Source organism: Leptodactylus fuscus, chromosome 2 (genome assembly GCF_031893055.1).
Source record: "Leptodactylus fuscus isolate aLepFus1 chromosome 2, aLepFus1.hap2, whole genome shotgun sequence".
Classification (NCBI taxonomy): Eukaryota; Metazoa; Chordata; class Amphibia; order Anura; family Leptodactylidae; genus Leptodactylus; species Leptodactylus fuscus.
Genome location: NC_134266.1, coordinates 68,147,516 through 68,174,189, shown reverse-complemented (window position 1 = coordinate 68,174,189; position 26,674 = coordinate 68,147,516). Strand labels below are relative to the sequence as shown.

The window sequence follows — 26,674 nt, the reverse complement described above, 5'->3', positions numbered from 1 at the left end:
CCCTTTTGAGCTATTACAGCCATAAGTCTTCTTGGGAATGATGCAACGAATTTTTCACGTATGGATTTGGGGATCCTCTGCCATTTTTCCTTGCAAATTCTCTCCAGTTTGGTCAGGTTGGATGGTGAACATTGGTGGCCAGCCATTTTCCGGTCTCTCCACAGATGCTCAGTTGGGTTTAGATCAGGGCACTGGCTGAGCCAGTCAAGAATGGTCACAGAGGTGTTCCGAAGCCACTCCTTTGTTATTTTAGCTGTGTGCTTAGGGTCATTGTCTTGTTGGAAGGTGAACCTTCAGCCATGTCTGAAGTCCAGAGCACTCTGGAAGCGTTTTTCTTCCAGGATATCTCTGTACTTGGCCACATTCATGTTTCCTTTAATTGCCACCAGTTGTCCTGCCCATCCAGCTCATAAACCCCCCATAGCATGGTACTACCACCACCATGTTTCACTGTTGGGATTGTATTGGGCAGGTGACGAGCAGTGTCTGGTTTTCTCCACACATACCGCTTAGAATTAATGCCAAAAAGTTCAATCTTCGTCTCATCACACTACAGAATCTTATTTCTCATATTCTGGGAGTCCTTCATGTGTTTTTTTGGCAAACTCTATGTGGGCTTTCATATGTCTTGCAATGAGGAGAGGTTTCCTTCGGGCCACTCTACCATAAAGCCCCAACTGATGGAGGGCTGCAGTGATAGTTGACTTTGTAGAACTTTCTCTCATCTCCCTACTTTACCTCTGGAGCTCAGCCACAGTGATCTTTGGGTTCTCCTTCACCTCTCTCACCAAGGCTCTTCTACCACGATTGTTCAGTTTGGCTGGATGGCTAGGTCTAGGAAGAGTTCTGGTCGCCCCAAGCTTCTTCCATTTAAGGATTATGGAGACCACTGTGCTCTTAGGAACCTTGAGTGCTGCAGAAATTCCTTGACCAGATCTGTGCCTTGCCACAATTCTGTCTCTGAGCTCCTTGGGCAGTTCCTTTGACCTCATGATTCTCATTTGCTCTGACATGTACTGTGAGGTCTTATATAGACAGGTGTGTTCATTTCCTAATCAAGCCCAATCAGTTTAATTAAACATAGCTGGACCCCAATGAAAGAGTAAAACCATCTCAAGGAGGATCAGAAGGAAATGGACAGCATGTGATTTAAATATGAGTGTAACAGCAAAGGGTCTGAATACTTATGACTGTGATATTTCCATTTTTCTTTTTTAATAAATATGCAAAAATTTCTACATATCTGGTTTATATCTGTCAAGATGGGGTGCTGAGTGTACATTAAAGAGAAATAAAATGAACGTTTTTGCTTCTAGCAAATGGCTGCAATGAAATAAATAGTGAAAAATTTAAAAGGTTCTGAATACTTTCCGTATGTATCCTTTTACCGCTGTACATCAACATTGCAGTGACGCTAAAATCCATACATGGCCTGATCATTCTTAAGCTTTACAACATGCAAGATACCTGTACAGACTCAGGTGTCACTCACATGTCTATGTGCAGAGGTGCTCATTTCAGTTTGCACCATAGGGAAGGTGATTTTACATACAGTATAGTACACTGAAAAGCCCACTTCTTTAGGAGTAAGATGTCTACAAAAGATACATATCTTAGTGTACTTGTTTCACACCTTCAAGCCCCGTTTCCCATTCACCACCATAAAACACATCAGAAGCCATATATTGAGGAAGAAGTGTCTAAAAGCAACTGCATGAGGGATTGAGGGATCCTATCCCACTCATAGGTCAGGTGGTGCTATCTCTGTCCAAGGTTGGTGGGGGTCACTGGGCATAGACAACAGAGTGCTTATCATGATTTATACTTGTTGCACATGTTTTCTATGTGGAATGGAGTCAGAATTCTAGTACTGTAACATGTCAGGGAGCCAACACATTGTTGGCTCAGAGTTCAGGCTCACTGACCTCTACTGATAAGAGCCTGCTGTCCCAGCCAAACCCTTCATAGAAGACTCCCAGAGAAATTGTAAATCATAAGCATGATTTATACATGAGGTTAGCAGGCAGCCTGGACAGCCCAATGTGTGATCAAAAGGAGCGTTCTATCGGGAATCTTTCCCATAAAGTAGATGGAGAGTCCGCCCTGGTTGTAGTTATTTATTCAATTACTTGAATGGAACTAAGCTGCAATACTACACACAGACCATAAGTGAATGTGTTGCTGTTTCTGGAGGGAAAAAAAAAGGATCCGTCTCACAACTCAGACATTCAGAGTGATAAAGTTTGGTCCATGAATCCTAGTAATGTAGGAGATAAGGTTGAATAAAGACACAAACCTATGAAGTCCAACCTATAAATCCACCAAGCTGGTCCAGAGAAAGGTAAAGAAATCCCATGAGGCTGTACCAATTTCCCCATGTGAGGAAAAATCCTTCCCAACTCCAAATTATTATTATTTATTTATTTATATAGCACCATTGATTCCATGGTGCTTTACATTTGGGGGTTTACATACAGTACACAAAATATACAGGTAGATATAATACTAACAATGACAGACTGGCACAGTGGGGTAGAGGGCCCTGCCCGCGAGGGCTTACAATCTATGGGGGAAGGGTGGGTAGAGACAGAAGGAGAGGGGGAGACTGTTCAGATGGTGGTGTGGTGACAGTGTTATTGGAGGTTGTAGGCCTTCCTGAATAGGTGAGTCTTCAGGGCCTTCTTGAAGCCTGTGATTGTGGGGGTTAGTCTTATGTGTCTTGGTAAGGAGTTCCAGAATGGGGGATGCACAGGAGAAATCCTGGAGTCAGTTGTGTGAGGAGCTGATGAGGGCAGAGCGGAGTAGGAGGTCATTGGAGGATCTGAGGTTACGTGTGGGCAGGTTGCCGGGAGATTAGTTCAGAGATATATGGAGGAGACAGGTTGTGGATGGCTTTGTATGTTAGTGTTAGTAGCTTGAATTCAATTCGCTGGGCTATAGGTAGCCAGTGGAGGGACTGGCAGAGGGGAGCAGCTGATGAAGATCAGGGGGAGAGGTGAATTAAACGAGCAGCACAGTTTAAGGGCTAGTTCACACGTGAACTGCCCGTGCGGGTTTTGACACAGAGAGAGACGCGGCGAGCATCTTATACTCACGTGTGAACTAGCCCTAAGGTGGACTGGAGGGGGGCGAGGGTGTTTGCTGGGAGTCCATGGAGAAGGGTGTTGCAGTAGTCTAAGCGGGAGATTATGAGGGCCTGGACGAGCATCTTAGTAGTTTCAGGGGTGAGGAAGGAGCGGAATCAGTGGATGTTTTTGAGTTGGAGGCGGCAGGAAGTGTTGAGGGTTTGAATGTTTGACTTTAAGGATAGGTCAGAGTCCAGGGTTACCCCAAGGCATCGGGCCTGTGAGAAAGGGGTAATTGTGGTTCCGTTAACTTTGATAGATGGGTCAGGTGGAGGGGCCATACAGGATGGGCTGAAGATGATGAACTCCATTTTCTCCATGTTGAGTTTGAGAAAGCGAGAGGAGAGGAAGGAGGCTACAGCTGCTAAACAATCGGGGACTCTGGCCAGCAGGGAGGTAATGTCTGGTCCAGAGATGTATATTTGGGTGTCATCGGCATAGCAGTGGTACTGAAAGCCATGAGATTCTATGAGTTGGCCCAGGCCGAGGGTGTAGATGGAGAACAGGAGGGGTCCTAGGACGGAGCCCTGGGGGACACCTACGGAGAGAGCGCGTGCTGAGGAGACGGTATGCGAGTGGGAGACGCTGAATGTGCGGTCGGTGAGGTATGAGGAGATCCAGGAATGGGCCAGGTCTGAGATGGGATGAGAGAAGGGATGAGAGAATTTCTAACAGGAGGGAGTGGTCTACTGTGTCAAAGGCAGAGGAGAGGTCAAGGAGGAGGAGGACAGAGTAATGGCGCTTGGCTTTGGCAGTTAGAAGGTCACTGGTGACTTTTGTTAGGGCAGTTTCAGTGGAGTGCCGGGGTCTGAAGCCTGACTGTAGTCTGTCAAAAAGCAGGTTGGATAGGAGGAGAGTTCTGAGTGGCCGTGTTGCTCAAGCAGTTTTGAGGCGTACAGGAGCAGTGAGATGGGACAATAGTTAGCTGGAGAGGACGGGTCGAGGTTCGGTTTCTTAAGTATAGGAGTGACAGTGGCGTCTTTGAAGGCTGAGGGGAAGGATCCATTGGTTAGGGATAGCTTGAAGAGATCAGTTAGGGCCGGAGTAATGACTTCAGTGAGTTTGGGGATGAGATGTGACTGGATCGGGTCAAGCGTGCAGGAGGCGAGGTGGGATTTGGAGATTAGGGAGGATAGTTTTTCATCAGTGATGGTGGAGAAACAGGTCAAGGATGAGGAGCAGTGAGCAGTTGGGTGGATGGATTGTTAGGGGAGTAGGGTGAGACTGTCTCTGGTGTCAATTTTAGTTCTGAAGTAGGAGGCAAAGTCGTCAGCTGAGATAAGTGATGTCGGAGGGGGGGGCGGGAGGACAGAGGAGGGAGTTGAAGGTGGAGAATAGCTGTTTGGGGTTGCGAGAGAGTGCAGATATGAGTGTGATGAAGTAGACCTGCTAAATTGCACTAAATCCCTGGATTAACATTATATTTCTAAAATTCTATTTCCTATATTATAACTCTGAAGAAAGGCACCCAGGCCCCTCTTGAACCCACATTCATCACCACATCTTGTGGCAGTTCTATAGTCTCACTGCTCTTGCTGTGAAGAAACCTCATCTAGGACTATGGTAAAACCTATATTCTTTACATGTAGAGGATGTCCCCTTGTCAGTTACAGGCCTAGATGGAAAAAGATCATAAGAAAGATCTCTGTATGGTCCATTCATAAATTAGAGGGCCACAATTACATCACCACAAGCCATCTTTTTTCCCTAAACAGAACAATCCTAAGTTTGATGACCTGTAATTATACTCTAATCCACCCATCACCTTAACTACCTTGGCCGTTCTCCTCTGCGCCCCCTCCAGTTCAGCTATATCTTTGCTAAATAATATACTGGTGCAAAAAAATTGTGCAAAGTATTCTTCATGTGGCCTGACCAGTGATTTGTATAGAGGCAAATGATATCCTTGTCATGAGCCTCTATTCCTCTCTTAATGCAGCCCATGACTTTCTTTGCTTTGGCGCTGGTTGCTAAAATGAAGCTTACTCCAGTGTTTTATTATTTTGTATGTAATGAATGCTTGTAGAACTTGTCTCCATAGCACAGGTTCATACCTTGGAAATAAAAAACAGCACCGAGCTGTGTATGGTGAAGTAACGCTTGATAAAGTTGGTATAAAGAAGACAATAGGCTTCTCACCTTTCAGGGTTGTGTGACCCACAACCCCTGAATAGCTTGTGAACCACTTAATAGGGGGGTTCCTCACTTGGTGATGTAGCTGCAGGACCCGTGCCATGATAGGTGTCAATGCCAGGGGGAGCAGGAGATATGGATCACCGCACTTCACCAAATGGGTATACCAAATGCTCTTTATTGAAGTCCCAAATAACACAACATGTTTCGGGCTTTTATTGCCCTTTCTCAAGTGTAGTGAACTCTTCACTGTCGGGCTGGATGCTTCAGTGCAGTGATCCATATCTCCTGGTCCCCCTCGCAGGTTCATACTTTTACATACAACAACATTAAAACTCATCTGCCACTTCTCTGTCCAAGCTTCCATCTTCTGTAAATCCCTCTGTAATATTGCACCATCCTCCTCTGTGTTGACTACTTTACAGACCTTAAGTATCATCTACTGTACAAATATAAGATTCCCTCTAAAAGGTCATTCAAAATTATTTAAAAAAAAAAAAAAAAAAAAAAAAAAAGAGGACCCAGGACTGATCCATGCAGTACCTCACTGGTGCCTGGATCCCAATTTGAGTATGTACCATCCTACCATATTTGTCTCTTGATGTCCTTTGCTGAACGGACAATATTTATATACTCTCATGAATCCTTCATTTTTGGATAAAACCTCAAAACCGCACATACAGAAAAAACCCGAAAATGTGTCTGGTCCTGAACAACAAATTGGCCCAGTACGGAAGTGGTTAAGCAATAAACACAATAGCGTTCTCCAAACCATGAGCAGCTTCCACCAGAGACATTCAAAGACATCAGATAATCTCTTATATTTTACTTTAGGAAGAATGTGCAAATCTGTTTTCCATGATGTAATTAGTTTCATAAATTTGATGGAAGTCAAAAGAAAACATACAGATATAATGGGGAAGATTTACTTTTGACGCAAAAAAATAGTCTATAGTATTAGGGGCAGATTTATTTACTTAGCTTTACTTGTATAGCACCACACTTTGGAGTGTGGGAAGAAACCGAATACCATAGTGGCCCCTCCACACAGTATATTGATACCATAGTGTCCCCTCCACGCAGCACGATGTCCCGTTGTAGCCCCTCCACACAGTATAATGCCCATTAGTGGCCCCTCCATACAGTATACTGATACCATAGTAGCCCCTCCATGCAGCATGATGTCCCATAGTAGCCCCTCCACACAGTATAATGTCCATTAGTGGCCCCTCCACACAGTATAATGAAACCATAGTGGCCCCTCCATACAGTATAATGATGCCATAGTGGCCCCTCCACATAGTATCATGATACCATAGGGGCCAGTCCACACAGTATAATGATGCCATAGTAGCCTCTCCACGCAGTATAATGTCCCATAGTGGCCCCTCCACACAGTATCATGATACCATAGGGGCCAGTCCACACAGTTTAAAGTTCCATAGTGGCCTCTCCACATGGTATAATGTGCCATTATTGGGGTTTGTCATCCATGAACTATTATTATATTCTGAGGTCTCTTCAGACCTCAGGTTATAATATATGGAGGTCCAGGGGAGGTGAGTAAACATAACAGTCTTACTCACCTCCTCTGGGCTCCAGCATACTGGTCCCCACCCTATTAGGTCCTCTTCCAGGCTCCAAAATGAAGTGAAGGACCACTGAAGCCAATGATTGACCTGGACAGTCATGTGGACCATTACGCTGGCAAGTAACACTGTTTGATATGTTTACTCGCCTCCTTGGGCTTCCACTTATGGAAGAAAACCCCAGAGTGTAATAGTAGTAGTTCTGGTTCAGGCATGCCACCACATAAACCTCACAAGACAAATCTCACCCAGCAAATCCCTATATCAGTGGATGCCAATACAGTTAATTGTAGGATTGGATTATAATGTGGCAAATGGGCATTTGCTTGCCATTGTATCCCCTTGCAGCCTCGGGCCCCGGGCAGCCACACATGTTGCCCTTATTAGCACCAGGAAAGATCTCAGTGAAGAAACCAATACTAGTTGTGTCTGTCCTGCATGGGCGCCTATGTTATAAAACATACAGACTGGATGTAGCTTCATGGAATAGTGCAGCCTTCTCTACTGTACTTTTGGGTGAAAATAACGCAAATCCCACCAGATTTCACCTGAACAGAATCTTTTCTGCTTCCATTGGGTGAATGTGGGTTCTGTGGATACATTTACTGCATGAGCTGGGAACAAAAATGTGGTGTAAAAAACCTTTACCCTGGATTTCTGCCGCAGCTCTTGTAGTAATATACAGTACATGTTAGATTTGCAATAGGCAAACCTCAGGTCTGTGAATTTATCCAAATGGTTTTCTATTGTGTAGTATAGGCTGCTGCCATCTAGTGGACAATAATGAAAACTGCATTTTTTTATGACTAGGCAAAACCAAACAAAAATTGTAACTAAAAGTATCAGAAATAACAACTTCAATAAAAAATAATAATATGCCACGGGTGACATAATACTATTTCACGTTTAGAATATGTAATAACTTTCAATCAATCATGTTCAGGAATTTGTTATAGGAGTTGACAGGCGGGAATAGAGGGAGAGTGGATACTTTATACAAGGAGTTGCAGTTCACTGGCTACCATAGTGAAGATTGTTGGGACAGAGAATGACAATGCCTGTAAAGTGCAAGAAACAACTATAATAATAATTCAGATGACTGAGCTTTGTACTCTAGTCTTTGGAAAGACAATTTAGTATGCTAACTACAATAGAGAGTAAGGCCTCTTGCAGACGACCATGTTTTTACTGGTTAGCCAACTGACATTCATTCCTATGAGCCCGTACATATGACCATATTACACATTCACATGTGCGGGCTGACAGTCTGGGCTGCAAAATATAGAACAGTATTCATGTCTTTTTTGCGGCTCTCCTTTCATGTCTTCTATTCATTTAATGAAAGGGGCCGCAAAAGCACATGAATGACATCCGCATGTCCCCCGTGCACTTCATGGCTGACCAAAAGCACATGGTCGTGTGCAACCAGCCTAACTCAATAAATTATATGTAATGCAAAGTGTATTCTGTAGGTGAATACTCCCAAAGGAATTGAGAGGGGAAATAGCCATGTGCTGCTAACCACAGGCCTCCATTGATTGATCACCTCTATAATAGCAGATATTTAGACCGTTTGCTTGTCTGGAATACTTACTGCCAAGGAGGAAGGCGTCAGCGATGATCTTAGAGAAACAATTGTTGCTGTCCATCAATCTGGGAAAGTTTATACAGCTATCTCCCAATAATGTGAAGAATATTCTTAAGTGGAAAATATTCAAGATAGCTGAAAATCTTTCCAGGGGTGCATGCCCCAGCAAATTCATCCAAGGTCACATTTGGCAATGTTTGGAGAAATTGCAAAAGAAACAAGAGTTACAAAGCCAATATCATGTATGCTACTGCAGAATACGGATTAACCTTGTACTTAGTACTGGACTGCTAAAAGTGATTGTGTCATAGTAAGGGCTCATTCACATCTGCGCCCCGGGTCTCCGTTATGCAGGTTTCCATTTCCTGCCAGAAACAGGGCAGGAGACGGAAACCTGCAGTCATTTTTCAAACCCATTCATTTGAGTGTCCGGCCTGAGTACCGGTGAGCGTTTTATGCTCTCTGCAGCGAAACTTTTTTTTTTTTTATTTATTTAACTGGATACAAAGTTGGACATGCAGGACTTTGTATCCGGTTAAAAAAAAAAGGTTTCGCCGCGGAGAGCACAAGGCGCTCACAGCCGGGCACGGTCTGACAGGTTTCCGTCTTCTGTCGGCAGAAGACAGAAACCTGGAAGCGGAAATCAGACGCTGGTGTGAACCCAGCGTAATACTAGTACAAATACTTCTATACTTTATAGCACAATGACATCTAGTGGCGCTATCTGTAATACACATGCTCAGATCTACAGTTGTAGTTTATATCTGATGTGTTTAGAAATGTAGTACGGCCGAGTTTGTTATTTGGCACTTTCACTGTGATTTTCATAATCAATTAACTATTTTTCTCTTATAGGACTGCATTTAGGATTACTCTAGCTTTACAGATAAAAAAAATTCCCAAAATGTATGGTAAAATAACCAATTCAGATGTTTCTCGTGTGCCAGCCACTTCCTATTTATATAAGAATCAGAATATTAACCAGATGAAGGCCTGCTATGTGTAGTCTCAACCTATCACTTTATTGATTTTTTTTTTACACTGTCTGTCATGTTAACATGTATGACATAGAAAATGATATTTTACTGAATATCTCTGTATGGAGGCTAAAAGAACCCCAAAATGAGCAGAATAGGAGCCTATTTGGAGAATTCAAGGTACGAATGTACACAGTGTGAAAGAAGCTTAAGCCATCCATTACAACAGTGTTACACGCTACTTGGAGAATGTAGAGATGGAATATGTATGTGATGGTGATGGTCTGCTGTCCAAATCGGTTGCCCATAGATATGACCATGAATACGTAAACTTTCCTTATTGTGGCCAGATCTTGTTCCTGCACAAGGAGATACCCACAGTCACAATAAGGAAATCAATAGATGGGTACTATTACCGGTGCCCCTCCCCCACCCCATGCACCAGAGAGAAGTGAGGTTTCACGCTGCTTTCTTACAAGATAAATATACAGAAGAGGCAAGAGAAGGAACTGATGGACCACCAGCAGTTTGGGCCACAAGAACCTCACTATATGTAACAAATGTTTGATCTTCATTTTCAGGAAAGTATAATAATGTCAGTAACCAGGAGGAATCCTCCTATATTCATGGTGTACTCCATGAGTCCAGTGACATCAGTTGACCATTGTTCTTTACATATTGGGGCTGGTCATGGACTAAATAGTACATAGAATTAGTGATGTAGCAGCACATAGCTGGCTCCTATGGGTCGCCTTCATTTCATCTGCAATGTCTTCCATATATTGTTTTCCAGCTCGCAGTGCAGAGTTGCAGCTCCAGTTCACAGAAGCCGTTTCTACAGTGGCTGAGCAGAAAGACCTGATCTCTAAACTGGAGCACGACCTGAGCACTATCCAGTCTATGTCATCTGTCCAGCGTCCAGATGCTGAGGTATCCATTATGTTTTCATGGGGCTCCACATAGTGACCTTCTCTAGCACCTAAAATACACATAACATTACAAAAACATTCTCAAATATATAGCTATTATGTAAAAATCAATATATGTGAAATTATTCTCCTATGTACTACATTGTATGTATAAAGAGGACTTTTCACCACCTCCAACGAGTCCAGCTCTTTATATGAATTAGTTCTCTATTCCATTCCTGAGCAATCAATGCTGGTAGTTTTGGTGCCTGATGTGCTATTTAGGCTCTCTGTCAGCGGTGGTGTCAGGCAGGAGAAGACAAGGGATGTGATTCTGAGCCCTGACACTGGCTGCCTCTGATTGGAGCTCTGAATCACACCCCCTGCCTGACACCACCCTTCTGACATTACAGAGCTGAAATAGCACATCAGGCACCAAAACTAACTGTTATTGTTACTGGGGAATGGTGAGGGCTAGAGAAAAGAATCCCAACTGTGCTGGAATCAGTGGAGGAGCATCTATTAACACATGCTAAGAACTGGAATTGTTGGAAGTGGGGAAAAGTTCTCTTTAAATGCCACGGTATTACTGTACCAATCCATCCTTCACCTAACACCAGGTTACTGCAGATTCCTTCCCATTCATTTGAATGGGACATAGCTACAGTACCTGGTCTAGTCTGGCCACTAGACAGAGAACAGAGCTGTCTGCTTCATGTTTCATTCTCTTCGTATTTACTGCTAAGAAAAGCTGATCGGTAGAGCTGCTGGCTGACTGATCTCAACTAGAGATGAGCGAGTACTGTTCGGATCATAGAAATGAATGGACATAGCCGGCACGTGGGGGGTCCAAGTGGAAGTACCAGGTGCATCCATTCATTTCTATGGAGCGTGCTGTTCGGATCGGCTGATCCGAACAGTACTCGCTCATCTCTAATCTCAACCAATCCGAGATTGATTATCTGTCATTAAAAGTTTATAAATTCACCCAGGAACCACTTCTAAATTTAAAGCAGATGCAATGTTATTTGTGTACTGGATATGTACTAAAACTCTGCTTGAAATCTACATAATTGTATTCACTTATATAGCACCACCATATTCAGCAGTACTTTACATGTCATCACTAGCATCAATACTTGCCCTCATTGAGGCTCACTGTGATATTATCTTATAATTGACAGGGAGCTGCAGTGCCCAGCATGGAGAAGATTCCTGACCCCATAAAAGAGGCTACAGCAGTTTTCTATGGTAAGAAGATTATTTTTTCCTTTAATTACATTTGCAACCTGCCTGTTATTGACAATATTTCTTTTTATTGCTTTGATGATAATAATGCAGCGACCTGTTGGGGAGGCCAGGAGACTGAGAGTGATAGTCCTTTCCAAGGATCACAATGGCTAAAGACTCCACCAGCTCCATCAGCTCTCCTCCTGGGCTGGTGCAGTGATAAGGAGGCCTGCAGGGTACCAGGGTATGGTTGTAGTAGTGTTTCCCCAGAGCATGTCCTAGTTGTAGTTAGCCTTCCTGAGCCTGATGGGAGTTGGAGTGCCCATGATGATCGTGCATGAATAAAACAGAGGAGACATGAAGTATGGCAGGAACCGGGTAACCTGCTCCCTTACTTGAGGTAGAACATAGTTAAACACTATCCAAGTTTAGAGGTACTAGGCTTGTACCATTACCACTGTAGGTTGGGGCGGGCTGAGCTGGCAGTTTGTACACCCATTTGGCAGCCTGCATTTCCCTTACTGAAATAATCTATGTGGCACTCTCTCTCACACCCATCCAACAAGTCTCTACCAGTTCATACCAGAAAACACCTTTAAAGGGGCTCTATCACTGGGAAAAGTCATTTTTATCTAAACACATGCTTGCATAGCCTTTAGAAATGCTACTTCACACTTACCTTTAGTATGTAGATTGCCTCAGTGGTTTCTGAATAAGTCAGTTTTTATTTATATGCTAATGAGCTATCAGACAGCTCAGGAAGTTCCCAGCAGCCTCCTCTCTCCTATTATCTCCTATGTGTGTGAGGCAAACAGGAAGCTGAGTCATCATCATCATCAGTCTCCCATAGAAAACAACAGGAGAGGAGTGCAGGATGTATCATGCACCAGTCTAATTAGCATATGAATAAAACGGACTTATTCAGAAACCACTGAAGCAATCTACATACTAAAGGTAAGTGTGGAATAGACTTTCTAAAGGCTATGCAAGGATGTGATTAGTTAAAAATGACTTTTCCCAGTGATAGAGCCCCTTTAAGTACAGGGCACTTTCTGTATAATGAGCAGTCACTTACCCTGCACATCCTTCATGTTATTCAGACAGGATTCCTGGCTGGTCATGTGATTGGCAGAATTACCTGCCAATTCACGGTCAATTTTGCTATGTAAGCCTTACATAGTGATCAGAGACTACAGTTGGTGTATATAGTATCAGATTAGACTGTTTACAATTAAGAAAAGCTCATAACCAAAGGAAAATCAGACCCCGCCCTTGCTGCACTTGTAGACTAACCTGCATATCTGTAAAATAGGATTATGTATGCAATGCTTCATCAGTTTGTGGGTACAATTATTGCTTTGGGAAGCATTTTGGACCTGACAGACTCCCTTTATAGATGTGACTAATGTTAACTTGGTATCTAACATATCTCATGAGCCTGAACTATAGCAAACAGTAGATCATTACTGTGATTCCTTTCTGAAAGGAGTTTTTCTGATAAGACATACCCTTTATAGCAGAGGTTCTCAAACTTATCTTGTCTACCGCCCACTTCGAGAATTAATTATTTTCTAGCGCCCCCCCAATTTTTTTTACTTTACTACATCTTAAGAATCACAGTCGCAGTCAGATTAAAGAATCGAGTATTAAAGACTTGCTAATGACACCACTCACAGTATTCACCACCACACGTACAGCACTTTACCTAGTCGCTAAATTCACTTGTTTTCGTAATATCGTCGAATGACATGACTGGCTGTGACATGATGGCGCGTGCGCTTTTATATGAGGCAGCGGGCGGGCCTAGTACTTTCGAGAATGGACTAGAAACTTCTCGCTTCGCATTGGAGCTTACCGACATCTATGGTACAGTTTGACAACTTTTGGACAGGAAATAAGTTACTGTCTAGTCCCCTAGATGGCGTTACACGAGGAAACGCGCGTTAAGCGTAAAGGAGCGGTAAAGTTTGTGTTAAAAGCAAAAAGACAATTTTAAAGGGGTAGCCTCATGAAGCTTGATCTGCCTTCTAAGCTGCCTAAAAATCTTCTTCTTCCTGTTTGCTCGCGTCAATTAGCCCCGCCCCCAAATTAGTGTGTAGCTCCGCCCACCACATAGCGTGATCCTATGGGATGACTGAAGGGCCTGTGATGTCATCAAAAGGTCCTGTAGACTTGGATTTACCTTGTACGGAGTTCCTAAAGGACCTGGCTCCTCTGCCCACTAGCAGCCTGCTCTATATAATAAAGCTTTATCCTAGTGAGCAGAGAGACCCGGTCCTTTAGCCCAGTAGGATTTAGACTGCTTTATATAAGAAAGCAGCACTTATTCCACCACCCCCCCCCCTCTATCTCACAGCAGGGAGCTAGGTGATGTGTATGTGATGTGTATGTGTGGTGCAGACACAGGCTGGCTCCGTACACTTAGCCCCCCCCACACACACACACACAGCAGGGAGCTACGTCATGTGGCTCCCTCAGCAATGAGCAGGGGGCCAGGTGCTAGTGTCCACAATGAAGTGAATAAAGTAAGATAGTCTTAAATCCACATTAACAAGCAGTATAGATAGAATCATTGTTATGATACCACCCCTTTAAATTAGCCATCGCCCCCCTAAACCGCTTCAACGCCCCCCAATCTTCTCTGTGCCCTTTACTGCCCCCCTATAGGCCTCCAGCGCCCACAAGGGGGCGTTATCGCCCACTTTGAGAAAGACTGCTTTATAGGGTACTAACCTTTGCCCGCGACTTCTGAGATAGTGATGCAGCCAAGAGCAGTTTAATATAGTATATGAACATAAATTCATAAAAGTCATGAAGCCATCTCATTTACCGGCATAAAAAGTAGCCTATGTGTTGATCGAGGTTACAAACTATCAATGTGCCAAATTTCATCCAAATCTGTTCAGCCGTTTTTGCGTGATTGAGGAACAAACATACAAACTTTCTAACCTTTTATAATATTAGTAGGATTTGTCTTCAGGTTTAATTAGGAGATTCTATAAGTATATCGGCACTAAAGCTAGAGGCTGCATCCATGACAGAGAATATATATATCCATGTCAGAGAATATAATCCTAGCCAGTGAGAGAGAGTGAGAGGCCTTTCTTCAATCTATTACACCCTGCCTTCACCAGAAGCATGGCCATTGTTTGTTCTCAATACTGTGTAATGGAACAATACGAGAACTCTTGGAGAAAGAAGCTAACCTGCAGAGAAGTTGGGTTGGTTATTCTGGCATCAAATGATTCTACGCATCTTCTACTGTATGCTTTAAGGATTTATGTAATGGCTATACTTCCCTTATCCTAACATTTCAGGTTATTCTGCAAATAATCCAATCCCTGAAGGACAGATGGACTCTCTCCTTTCAATCATATCCAGTCAAAGGGAGCGATTCAGAGCGAGAAATCAAGAACTGGAAGCAGTAAGTCATTTTATATGTTATTTTGTACAATGGACAATGTTCTTCAGTCACCTAGAAGACGTTATTGGACATTAAAACATGAAATAGTCTGTTATAGCCCAAGTCCAGAATCCCACTTGATTTGATCCTGACCTTTTAGATTGTCAGGATGGATAGCTGATGGTGCCATTCTTGCCTATCCTTTATTCCAGTAATTCTAGTGTTCTTGTACCATTTTGACTGAGCATCAGATAAAGGCTGGATAGTAAGAAAATGTAACTCAAAGCTTCTTGGAGATCATTCAAAGTTTATATTAATGTTCCAAACTATTACAGTCCATTAAACGGAGTCTGTCACAGTAAATTGGTTATAAACCTAATCCCGGGACCTTGTAGAGGTGGTTCTACAGTTTTCCAATATTATTAAATCTGTTCTTCAACTTTGTAGCCCCATTTTCATGTAAATCATTGTTTAAAAAGAAAAGTTAAGTTAGAAGCTTTTAAAACCTTAGATTGTCATATGCAAATTTACCTTAACTAGTCACAGGGGAGCAGCTTCATCTAGTCATGTACTGATCAGACTACGTCACACGCTGCACCTCCTGCACTTAGGTAGGGTAGGTATCCAGCTGATGTCCGACAGTGAGAGACATCTCCTTCATGCTACATAGGGTGTGACTTAGTGCAATAACTAGAGGAAGCTACTTTTGTGACTAGTAAGGCAAATTTGCATATGTCAATGTAAGGTTCGAAAAGCTTATAATGTGACTTTTCAGCATCAGAAAGCTTAGTGAGAGGCACTATAGGAAAGGTCATTACGTCAAACCGCACACACTGGGATCAGTTTAGGGTTAAAATACCATCTGACAAGCTCCCTTTATTTCATATGCATACCCAGACACTCTAGACAGTAGGCTGCGGTGCAGTGATTGGCATCAGGTGCTACTACATGCACTGCCTCTCTATTTGTTCTCAGTGGGAATGGCGAATACTATAAGGCCCCTTGCAGATGACCGTGCTTTGGGTCAATGTACTATCCATGTATTTCACAGATAGCACACTGACCCATTCTTTTCTATGGGCCTGTACACACGACTGTGTGTGGGCCGACAGCCTGGGCCTCATCAGATAGGATAGGTCCTATTCCAATCTTATTTTGTGGCCTGGGCTTCTGTGGCTCCTTTTCATTTAAGCAAGACCAGTGCACTTGTTGGACATAGCGAAATCCCTGTGTCCCCCATGTGCAGCCCGTGCTTTTATTTCACGGCAGGCCAGTTGCACCACGGCCTTAGTCTTAGCAAAATAATAGTCCTTCAATAAGAAGTACAGCCTATCAGAACTTAAAATTTTGCCCCAAAAAAAGGTTATCTAACATAAAATATGCTACTTTGTGCTGTCTCTGCTTTTTGAAGAAATTTTGGATTACCCATCATTTTAGATTTTAATATTGTCACGTGTCAGATTACAAGAATTATATTGTCAGGATTGTACAAGTACTTACCTTCTCTTCATATTATGAATGCTATGACATTTGCATTATAAGAATCGTGGCTTATATAAGTTTTTAATTGTTTTGCATTTAATTTCTTAACTGTTTTTGCTTTGTCTCAACTAAATAGGAAAATCGGATGATGCATCATACCATGAGGGCGCTTCAAAGCGAGCTGGATAACCTGAGAGCTGACAACATCAAGTTGTATGAAAAGATTAAATTCCTGCAAAGTTATGCGGGCAAAGTGAGTGTTTCTGATTTTTTTTTTTTTTAATTTTATTTCTCGAATAATCTCAGAACAGGAACCTTTTACATGACATTACTGGACTGTTAGTACAGAGCTGGATCATCTGTCTCTGTCCACTGCAGCCATCTTTTAAGTCTAAAAAGGTTATTACTCTAAATCCAAAGAGCCACATAATCCTGTGTATAAATGTATGTGTTTCCAAACAAAACAGTTTAACCCAATATTTCCCAACCTTTTTGGCCTTGGAACATCCTTGAGGAATAATTTTTAGCTTTGGATGCCGCTACCAAATATTTTTTTCTGTTGACAGAGCTGGTTGTGGGCTTATTTTTTGTAGGGCAAGTTGTACATTTTATTGGTATCATTCTGATACTTTTTTTTTTCTTTTTTTTATGGCATTCAACATTTTTGTTAAACAGTTTATTAGTTTAATAGTAAGGGTCATTATGGACTTGGCAAAATGTTACATTAAAAAAAAAAAAAAAAATTCCTAAACCACTTCAGTACTGGGGCAATTTGTGGTCCAGGACCAGTCACATTTTCAGGTTTTCTGTATGTGCAGTTTTGAGGGCTGTAAAATTTTTATCATTTGGTTTATTTAATTTCTGTGTTTTTTCTTCATTGACACGTAGGGCTTTAATTTTATTTTTGCATGTGTTTTAATTTTTTTAAATATCTGGAATAATATAAACAAAAGAGAAGGGAAAACGTGTCTGTTTTTCACTTTTTTATTTTTTTATCTAATAGTACAAAGTGCTACTAAAAAGCTTTTTCCTCTTCATTATGGTAATTTTTATTTTTTATGGTGTCATCAGGGGTGGAGCTAGAACCTTTTATAAGGGTATTTTATTGACATATTATTTAACTTATTTCTTTTTATTATTTAATTTAATTTTTTTTAAACTTTTCTATTAATTTTTTTTTCTAATTTTCACATTGTATCCCCATAAGGTCATATTAGACCTCTGGGGACATCTGATCACTTTTTTTCTTTGTTAGGGAGCCTGATTTCCCCGGTAACTGGGGCTGGTACATTTAACCCCAGTTGCAGGAGGAATACAGCCTCCTATCCATTCTATAGAGCTGATTTGTAGGACTCAGGAGCTCTAACACAGTCTGATCCTGGCAGCTGCATCATTGCAGCGCCGATAGTGGTCATTGAGCACAGTATACATGTCGATCTGGAAGGCGTGTCGATCCCAGAGAGATCAGGAAGAAGTTCAGCTGAAGTTCCAGTCGGCTCTCAGTTTCAGCAGCTGCTTAGTTCTGCTTGACATACTGGGACATCCTTGCAGAACAAGGTAACCACCTTCTAGACGTAAAAACCCAATAAATAGTCTGGAAGTGGTTAAGAAAAAATAAGTTTGGGACAAGATAAAAGTGTTCTTTTAGGAGCCATTTTTTTAGTAGGGATCTTCTGATTGCTGCTATAATACTCTGCTATTGATCGCAGCATCTAATGGATTAAACACCCAACATTGCGATTATTTGGCATTTTACAGCAGGGTCTTGTATTACAACAGACTCCCACTACTGATCATGTCAGCACAATCTCTGTGCCATAAGGCTTTGTACCGGACTACACCCTGACCCTGGAGTGTTGCGCTACCCTTCTTGTGAAACACTGCTTTACTTCTTTATACCCAAGGCACCACTTTGATAACAATCAAACACAATGTTTACACTGCATCATTTACATCGGAAACTGCCATAATAGACCTGGATAAGAGGAAAATGGCAACAAAGCTGTTCATAATCTGGTCAAACCCGGCTGTCACTAAATACTAGGTTTCTACATGATCACTCGGTCAGAAGCAGTAGTGGACGCTACTCAATCACATCAGTCCATACTCTGAGAAGCCACAATTCTGGAGTAGTGGGCTCATGTACACTTCTATACCATTATTTTATACAAGCTGTGACTGGCATGAAGGTAGAAGACACTTCTTAAAGTGGTGTATGGGCACCAAAATTGCTATGTTATATAACATGATGTACTAAAGAGATATTCTCAACTAAAAGAATTGATCAGTAACATAGAGTTGTACTGAGACCCCATATAGCAGCAGTCCGAGGGCCTACAACTCCATAGTACAGAGTCACAGGAACGTATGTGACCTGCACTGCGCCATGTGCAGCAGTCCTTGAGACCTGTAATATTATATTAGAATTGCATTTGTTTTTCATTGCATTATCAAAGAGCAAGCTTCACTAATAAGATAATAGTGATATCTGACCCTTTTACAATACTAATGATTGACAACATATTTTCGGCCAGTAGGGTGCGCCCATTCCTTATTTAGTCGACTATGGAACAGATTATATCATTGTGATAAAAGAGATTAAAAGAAAATCATTATTCAGCAAAAACAGATCAATAGTTTGGTAAAATATTGAGATGAATCTGTTATTTTAGGACATTGGACACATGCTGACTTCCATTTGGATGTACCTATTTTCAGTGAAATCTTATAAACCTTTGTGTTTTCCTCCACCAGGGCGGTAAGAGTGATGACACTGAGCTTCGATACTCCTCCCAATATGAAGAACGACTTGACCCATTTTCCTCATTTAGCAGGAAGGTATGTTTTCTGGTCAGACGGCGTCTTCTGATAACACATCAATACATCTTTCTAAGGCTACGTTCACATCTGCACCAGGGTCTGCATTTGGAGACTCTGTTACAGTGTCCATCAAAAATTGCTGCAAGTCAGACTTTTATGTCCAGGTGTTTCAGTTAAAAGGAGATAGATATCCAACTGATCCAATGGAGTCCATCGGGCTCTGTATGCGTCTGCTGTTTTAGCAGTCCGCCTCCAACAGACCAGAACAATGGACACCGTGACGCAGATGCCAACATAGTGTAATATGTGGCAGCTGGCTTAGAGTATGGCTCCAGCATTTGCTGCTATAAAATATCTGCCTCTCTTGTAGGCCATGTGATATGCATAATGCAGACCAATCTGAATGTTCCTACCATCTTGAATACTACATTCAGTGCCGCACTGTACAAAGTGTAACGTGATATTACTACAGTATATAGCGACTCCAGCTGCAGTATCTTCCCAGTCTTGGTTAGAAGTTGTATGACCTCCATTTTCTCTGTGATGGAGGTTGTCACTTCTTTATCTTTCTTGGAAATACATATTTTACCAAGGATTGGATGACTTTGGATTTTTGCCAAATTAAATATATCCATAAAAAAAAAGAAGATGAATATTTTTATTGTGGTACCATCTATGTCTGTAGGGTGGAATACACAGATTATAGTTATTGGAGGAGCCACTGTGTACTAGTATAATATAAGACCTGCTCATAAAGGGTTAAACCAGTGGCTGCTCAGAGACTAGCTATAAAAGGACATGCGTGGGTGGCACATAGAGAAGAGAGTCCTGCCAGAGTGTTCAGTTTGTTGCCTAGAGAGTGGCCAGGGTGCCTTCTGCTTCTGTACTTTATTAGAATCCTATTTAAAGAAATCATTTTCTATGTTGCCTTATCCAGAATTATTCTATTCAGACATATGAACCTCATAGAGATTCCCCCCTCTATGAGCCAGAGCTTAGAGTCACTAATAAGTGCGACTTGGGATACCAGTCCATTGATCTAAATAACCACCATCATCACCAAAGAGCCATCAAATTTATTATTACCCCATTACCCTGCAATGGCCACAAACATCGGTCGGCCTCAGCTTTGCACATGAAAAACAACAGCTTTTGGAGAACTCTCGGGAGTATGACTTTTGTCGATCAGCAGATTGCTGCCATGATTCCGATATTAAACAGGACCTTTCACCTCCTGCTCCAATTCCAACTCTTTACATCATTTAATAACCTAAAAATCTCACAGCTATAGGAGATAATCAAACTGGTATCAATCCACTACATATAATGGATAAACACCCCAAATAGATACCAAAAACACAAAGTATAATAAAAAAAAAAATAATTTTATTAATGAGTCACGACTATCACTAAAAACACAAAAAGGTTGTGGTCCCGACAAACAGTAAAACCAGTCATTCATTTATAAATTCATGTGAGGATACATTGGTAAATAAATGCTACGTAATATCATTGAAACTAAACATGTAAAGCTGCACAATCTTATGACATCACATGAAATTCCTGATTATATAGTGCAAATTTACATAATTTAATAGGCTCCGCTACACTGATTTCAGCACAGTTGGATTTTTTTTCTATAGCCCCCACCGCTGCCTAAAGGGATTCTATCATTGGGATTTTTTTAGTTTTAATTAAACCTATTTTCATGTAGTCTTTATAAAGGCTATTGTTGGCGTTCCCCCTGTGCTCCGAGCACACCCGTGTTATTGGCCTGGTCTTACATCCTCGCTCCCTTCTCGATTGTAGTTGAAGCCTCCTTCTCCTGTTCTTTACTTCCTTCTTACATGAGCAGGCGTACTGCGCCTGCTCATGCAAGAAGAAGTCCAAGATGGCGCACGGCGTATGTGCTGCACGCTTGGCCTGCCAAAGTGGCTGAGCATATAGTGCATGTTTGGTGCGCCATCTTGTACCTCATCTTACACAAGCAGTATGCCTGCCCATGTAGAAGGAAGTAAAGAAGAGGAAACGGAGACTACAACTACAATCAAGAAGGGGGTGGGGATGCAGGTCCACGCCGATAACACAGGGGAACGCCCCCTCTGCTCTGTGAATACTAACTTGCATAACAAAATCATGAAAATACCGGTAACATAATTGAAACAAAAGGTATGCCTACTATAGCCTTTCTAAAGGCTACATGAAGATAGGTTTAGTTAAAAAAAATTTAAAATCCCATTAAACTCCCTTTAAGCAATCAGTGCTGTTCGTTTTGGTTCCTGATATGTGTATTAAAGTCTGAACTATCAAGTGGGTGGTCTCAGGATGGAACAGGCAAGGGGCTGTGATTCAGAGCTCCTTGAAACTGTCCACTCAGAATAGGACCCCTTGTCTATTCCTGCATGAGACTGCTCACTTGATATTAGAGAATCTAATTAGCATAGCAGGCATCAACAGTAATTGCTCAGGAATTGTGGGGACTAGCGGAAAATATAGCAGATGCGCCAAGATCAGTGGAGCTGCACCTATTAAAGAAAGTAAAGAACTTGGACTTGGTGGAGCAGGTGAAATGTCTTCTTAAAGGGAGTTGTCTATAAGAAGTAATCCATTTAATCCTATATCCCAGTACATACAGCATTTCTCTATAGGGAGTTACAGTAATAGTGTTATAATATTGGAGCCTTTAAACTGCTTTCTGGCATTGTGTAGCAAAGATCTACTTTATATAACTGTAGTCAAGGCCATGTGACTGTAGACATTATATCTTTCTGTTTACTGTAACCCTTCAAATACTAGTTGAGGTTATATCAGGACGCGAATATCCATGTATGTGATCACTACTAAACCTACACAAGAGATAATGAAATTGATTTTTAATAGTCATGATTCAATGTTTACCTAGCCAGACCTAGTTCTAAAATGTAAGTCGAGGTTTATAGATCTTTTTCCACAATAATAAGCGTCCAGATTTACTTAGTGGTTTCAATGTTTCTAACATAAAACCACAGGATGTATCCAAAAAGATTTTTGATGGAATGTGTTTCCGAGATTTGTGTATACAGAAGACATTTGTCTTTCCATGCACAGTATAAAAGCTTTTCCTTTACCATTTATTACCCTTTATTGATTGTTGCACTTAAATTGTTATTTACTAGTTTTCTCAATCAACCAATGAATTTTCGAAACCCAACTTGGCACAAATTCAGACTCTGAAACTACCGCTACCGTGGTAGAAGAAAATCTACTTGTGGTTTGCCGCACTATCATGATAGAATAACATTGAGCTGTATTTTTTTTCCTTACCTTGTCCTCTGGCCAGGATAAGCCCTTCTAAGTCTGGTTTATAAATTGAAAAAAAAACCTTATAAAGCCTTTTATCTGACATCCCATGAATTCATAATGTAAAACCCTATTTGCTTTTCATGATCTCTGAAACATTATGGTCCCGCACTTAAGCACCTCAAAAAAAAAGCACAAATAAAGGTTGTGTTCTGATAGAGATGGAAAAGCCTACCCAAAAGCTTCATGATTGCCTTTATAGATCAATTTTAGGCTTGAGATAAAGAAAGTAGACGCTTAATATTATTATTTTTGTAAAGGGGGTTTTCCAGCCCCAAATAGATTTTTTATACTGATGAAATATTCACAAAATAGGTCAGTATTAGAGATGAGCGAACACTGTTCGATCGAATAGGTATTCAATTGAATATCAGGCCGTTCGAGGTATTCGATTCCAATCGAATAACACGAGGCAAACGCGCTAAAAATTTGTATCCCCTCCCACCTTCCCTGGCGCTTTTTTTTGCACTAATAAATGCGCAAGGGGAGGTGAATGTGCGCTGAACCCTGCTGCACACTCAGCTCTGATGCATCTCAGCAGAGCTGAGTGTGCAGCAGGGTTCAGCGCATCTCTGATGCAGCAGAGCTGAGTGTGCAGCAGGGTTCAGCGCATCTCTGATGCACCAGAGCTGAGTGTGCAGCAGGGTTCACATCTCCGGTGTAGCAGTGCTGGCCGTCCACTCAGCTCGGCTGCATCTCCAGTGTAGACGATCTGAGCACACGGCCAGCCCTGCTACATCTCGGCATAGGAATGCATTGACCAGCGTTGATTGGCCGAATGCCATACAGAGTACAGCATTCGGCCAATCAACACTGGTTCTGCGGGAGGAGGCGGAGTCTAAGATCGGTCCACAGCAGTCTCCATTCTGGTCCGATATTAGACTCCGCCTCCTCACAGATGAGACTCCGGCAGAACCAGCGTTGATTGGCCAAATGCTATATTCTGTATGGCATTCGGCGAATCAACGCTGGTCAATGCATTCCTATGGGAAAGAGTCAGCTCGCGTATATCGCAAGTTAACAGGGATCCCGACGTAATACAGTGACTTGGGCATGTTAGATGCCCCCAGCCATGCTTCTCCTGCTGTCCCAGTTGCATTCCAGGGTGTTGGCATCATTTCCTGGGGTGTGATAGTGGACTTGGTGACTCTCCTGAGTCGAAGAGTGGGATCCCCTGAAACAAGCATTTTTTCCCCATAGACTATAATGGGGTTCGATATTCATTCGAATAGTCGAATATTGAGGGGCTATTCAAAACGAATATTGAATATTTTACTGTTCGCTCATCTCTAGTCAGTATGTAATCTGTTGGAGAATTGGAGTGGTGCTGCCTGTCCACTGGAGGTTGCTATAATAATTGATCTGTGTGTGTCCGGGTGTCGCACTCCAACATATCACATACTGATGACTTATCCTGTGGATAGGCCTTCATAGGTCATCAGTATGAAAAATTGATTTGGATCCCTAAAACCCATAAAACAAATCAGTTGAATGTCAGGAGTTGTATATCACTAGAAAAATAAGGTCTTCAAATTTTTCAAAGACAGCGCCACCTTTTATTGACTGTGTCTGGTATAGTGGCTGAGGTCTATAACACAGAGAAACACTGACGCAGCTTCTTACGACACCAGTTCGTTGGTCATGACATCCAGTTATCTGGCATACAATATATAAAAAAGACTCAAATTTATGCTCAAAAATGTACTACTTTTTATGATTTTGCACCACCCACTTTCATGGCCTGGGTGTGGTGTCGGAGTTGTGCTAGATTAGTTATCATTATAAAGTTTACTGGCGCAAATGATCCATGAAATGTATGCCAGCTATGAGTTGGTGTAGATTTCAGTGTAGGCACATGGCCCTGCAGAAGGTGGTTCTGATTCATCAGCGCCTCCACCATTGCAGGAAATAAGAAGACTGGTGTGGAAATTAGAGAACCCAGGAGGGCCGGGGCTCTGCAGCCCAATCCATATATACCAAAGGTGAAATCTAAAGGCATCCATAGGCCTGCAGACATCATATAGAAATATATTTAGACCGTGCATTAAGGTCGACATCAGCTAGCCCTTCAGAAGCAGAGGTAACACCAGTGGGCACCTCCACAAGAAGGCAAAGCCAAAGCTATAAGAGAAGATGAAGACATCTACGTTTAGGTACAATATTTGCAATGACCTGGTTTTGGCAGGTTGGCTTGCATTGCACAGCAGGGGGCACCAGATACTTGGGTAGGATAGTCAAGGTAACTGTGAGCAATGTGTAGGGAGCAGTCTGAAGAAGAAATCCCCTGCGGTATTCCATGAGTAGTATCGGAGTTGTAGCACAGAGGTAGGCTGGCAGTCACCAGAGTGATGCTTTATAGAGGGAGGGAGCCATTTATTGGTGCTGTGTTTTAGGAGAAAAGTCAGCCTGATACTAAAGTTCCCGGGAAAAGAGGAAAGGTTTAGAGTCTAGCAGCTAGGCACAAAAACCAAGGCACCAAGAGTACAAAACAACTGATATAGCCGAAGGTACAGAGATCAGCCGACCATACACCAGGACTTACGGAGACTGGGGCAGCGGAACGAGACTGTCTAAAGGGTTCTATTGAAACCAGTTGTAAGCAACCTGTTATTATACTGTTACAGATTATATGCAATATTCTCTCCAGCAATAAATTAGTCTGTTCTTACCAGGCCCTCTGCACTATACAGCCACATTGACTAGAATTGAGCTGCAATACCAAACAAAACAACCTATGGATGATGAACAAAACAAAATCTGACCTTATTTTCCTATGGTTCCCCTAGCAAACAGAAGCCATACTTAACATTCAGCTCTGGTTGTATTGGGAATCACGACCACTTTTTCTTTAAGGCAGTTTTGAGTTGTCCTTTATGGTACAGATATGGTTTTGGTTTATTTTTAGATCAATAATTGCCCAGATGTCTTCTATTTCTTCAGCAATCCATGTTTAGCCCTAAAACTGGGTTCAACATTAGGGACATCTCTTATTTAGCCTCAATAACTACCTAATTCTCCTGAATCTATGGATCCTGGTCTTAGGTCAGGCGATAGAACTCATGAAACTATAAGCCAAAAATGTAAAAAGATTCATTACATATTATACATACATGAACTGAAATGATGCCTGAGATCCCCTGCATGGCCTGCCAGAGGACGCCCCTGATTTATGACAAGGAGTTCTGAATGTCCCCATTATATCATTCCTTACCGGGCATATGTGCAGGATCTACCAGACTGGCAGAAGCCCCTACTTATCTCTCTGCTGATAATCCTCAGTGCTGCTCCGACTAGACCTTTATCACACTGAGCAGATCAGACAGTTCCAGATTTATTGCTATTTACCAGGATATTGTGAGGTAGATGCATTGTGACATAATAACAGAAACTTCACCTCCCCCCTCTCCCCCATGTGGCTCATATTCAGTTTAGAGCATAAGTATCTATATTTGAGAATAAATTGAAATAACAATTCAGGATAACCTGCCATATTGAATATATATAGCACAATAGGTCAGTTTCACACAAGCATGTTGGAGGTGCATATTATGTCATTATTACAACCAAGTGCCCCAACCTGACCGCTAGTCTTCTAACTGTAACTCTCAGCATGATAGATCCCTATGTGAGTTTAGTTCATTACATATGTGGTCTCATTGGGTCACTTGGTCAATCATGCATGTGTACTGAATGGGGAGAGTGGAGTACGTCACTAGTACTCACTTATCTTCCCTGAGAACAAAAGCTTTGGGTATATTTCACTCCAGCAGCCTGAGCCTTAACTCCTCCAACATCGGATGTTAGGGGATAGTCGGGATGCCCCTTACACATTAGGTGTTTGGCAGGTCCCTCTAAAATCAGTGGGTCTGACAACAGTAGTCTAATGTGTATGGCCAGCTTTGAATCTTTCTTAAGTCATTGGCTGGGAGAAATGTCTTCCTACTCCTCCATGGAGAATTTGTTATATTTGCAGGTTTTTTTGAGATTATACCATTGTGTTGCTGTATTCAGCTACTGGTCAGACAAAGTAGCCTAAATATCTTTACCTAAGCGTATACTGTATTATTGTCCACTATGGGC

General features: G+C 42.0%; 1 protein-coding gene and 1 long non-coding RNA gene across 3 annotated transcripts in view; one reads left to right on the top strand and one right to left on the bottom strand.

Moving 5' to 3' along the window:
- Window positions 1-26,674, bottom strand: part of LOC142194681 (uncharacterized) — a 431,520-nt gene that overhangs the window by 274,548 nt on the left and 130,298 nt on the right. The window lies entirely within an intron of this gene.
- The window catches only part of CUX1 (cut like homeobox 1), a 277,415-nt gene that overhangs the window by 235,653 nt on the left and 15,088 nt on the right, over window positions 1-26,674 (top strand). Inside the window, exons 15-19 of the mRNA XM_075263948.1 lie at window positions 10,206-10,342; window positions 11,505-11,571; window positions 14,868-14,974; window positions 16,572-16,688; window positions 19,190-19,273. Coding sequence (XP_075120049.1) covers window positions 10,206-10,342; window positions 11,505-11,571; window positions 14,868-14,974; window positions 16,572-16,688; window positions 19,190-19,273 — 512 coding nt within the window. The remainder of the gene's footprint in view (window positions 1-10,205; window positions 10,343-11,504; window positions 11,572-14,867; window positions 14,975-16,571; window positions 16,689-19,189; window positions 19,274-26,674) is intronic.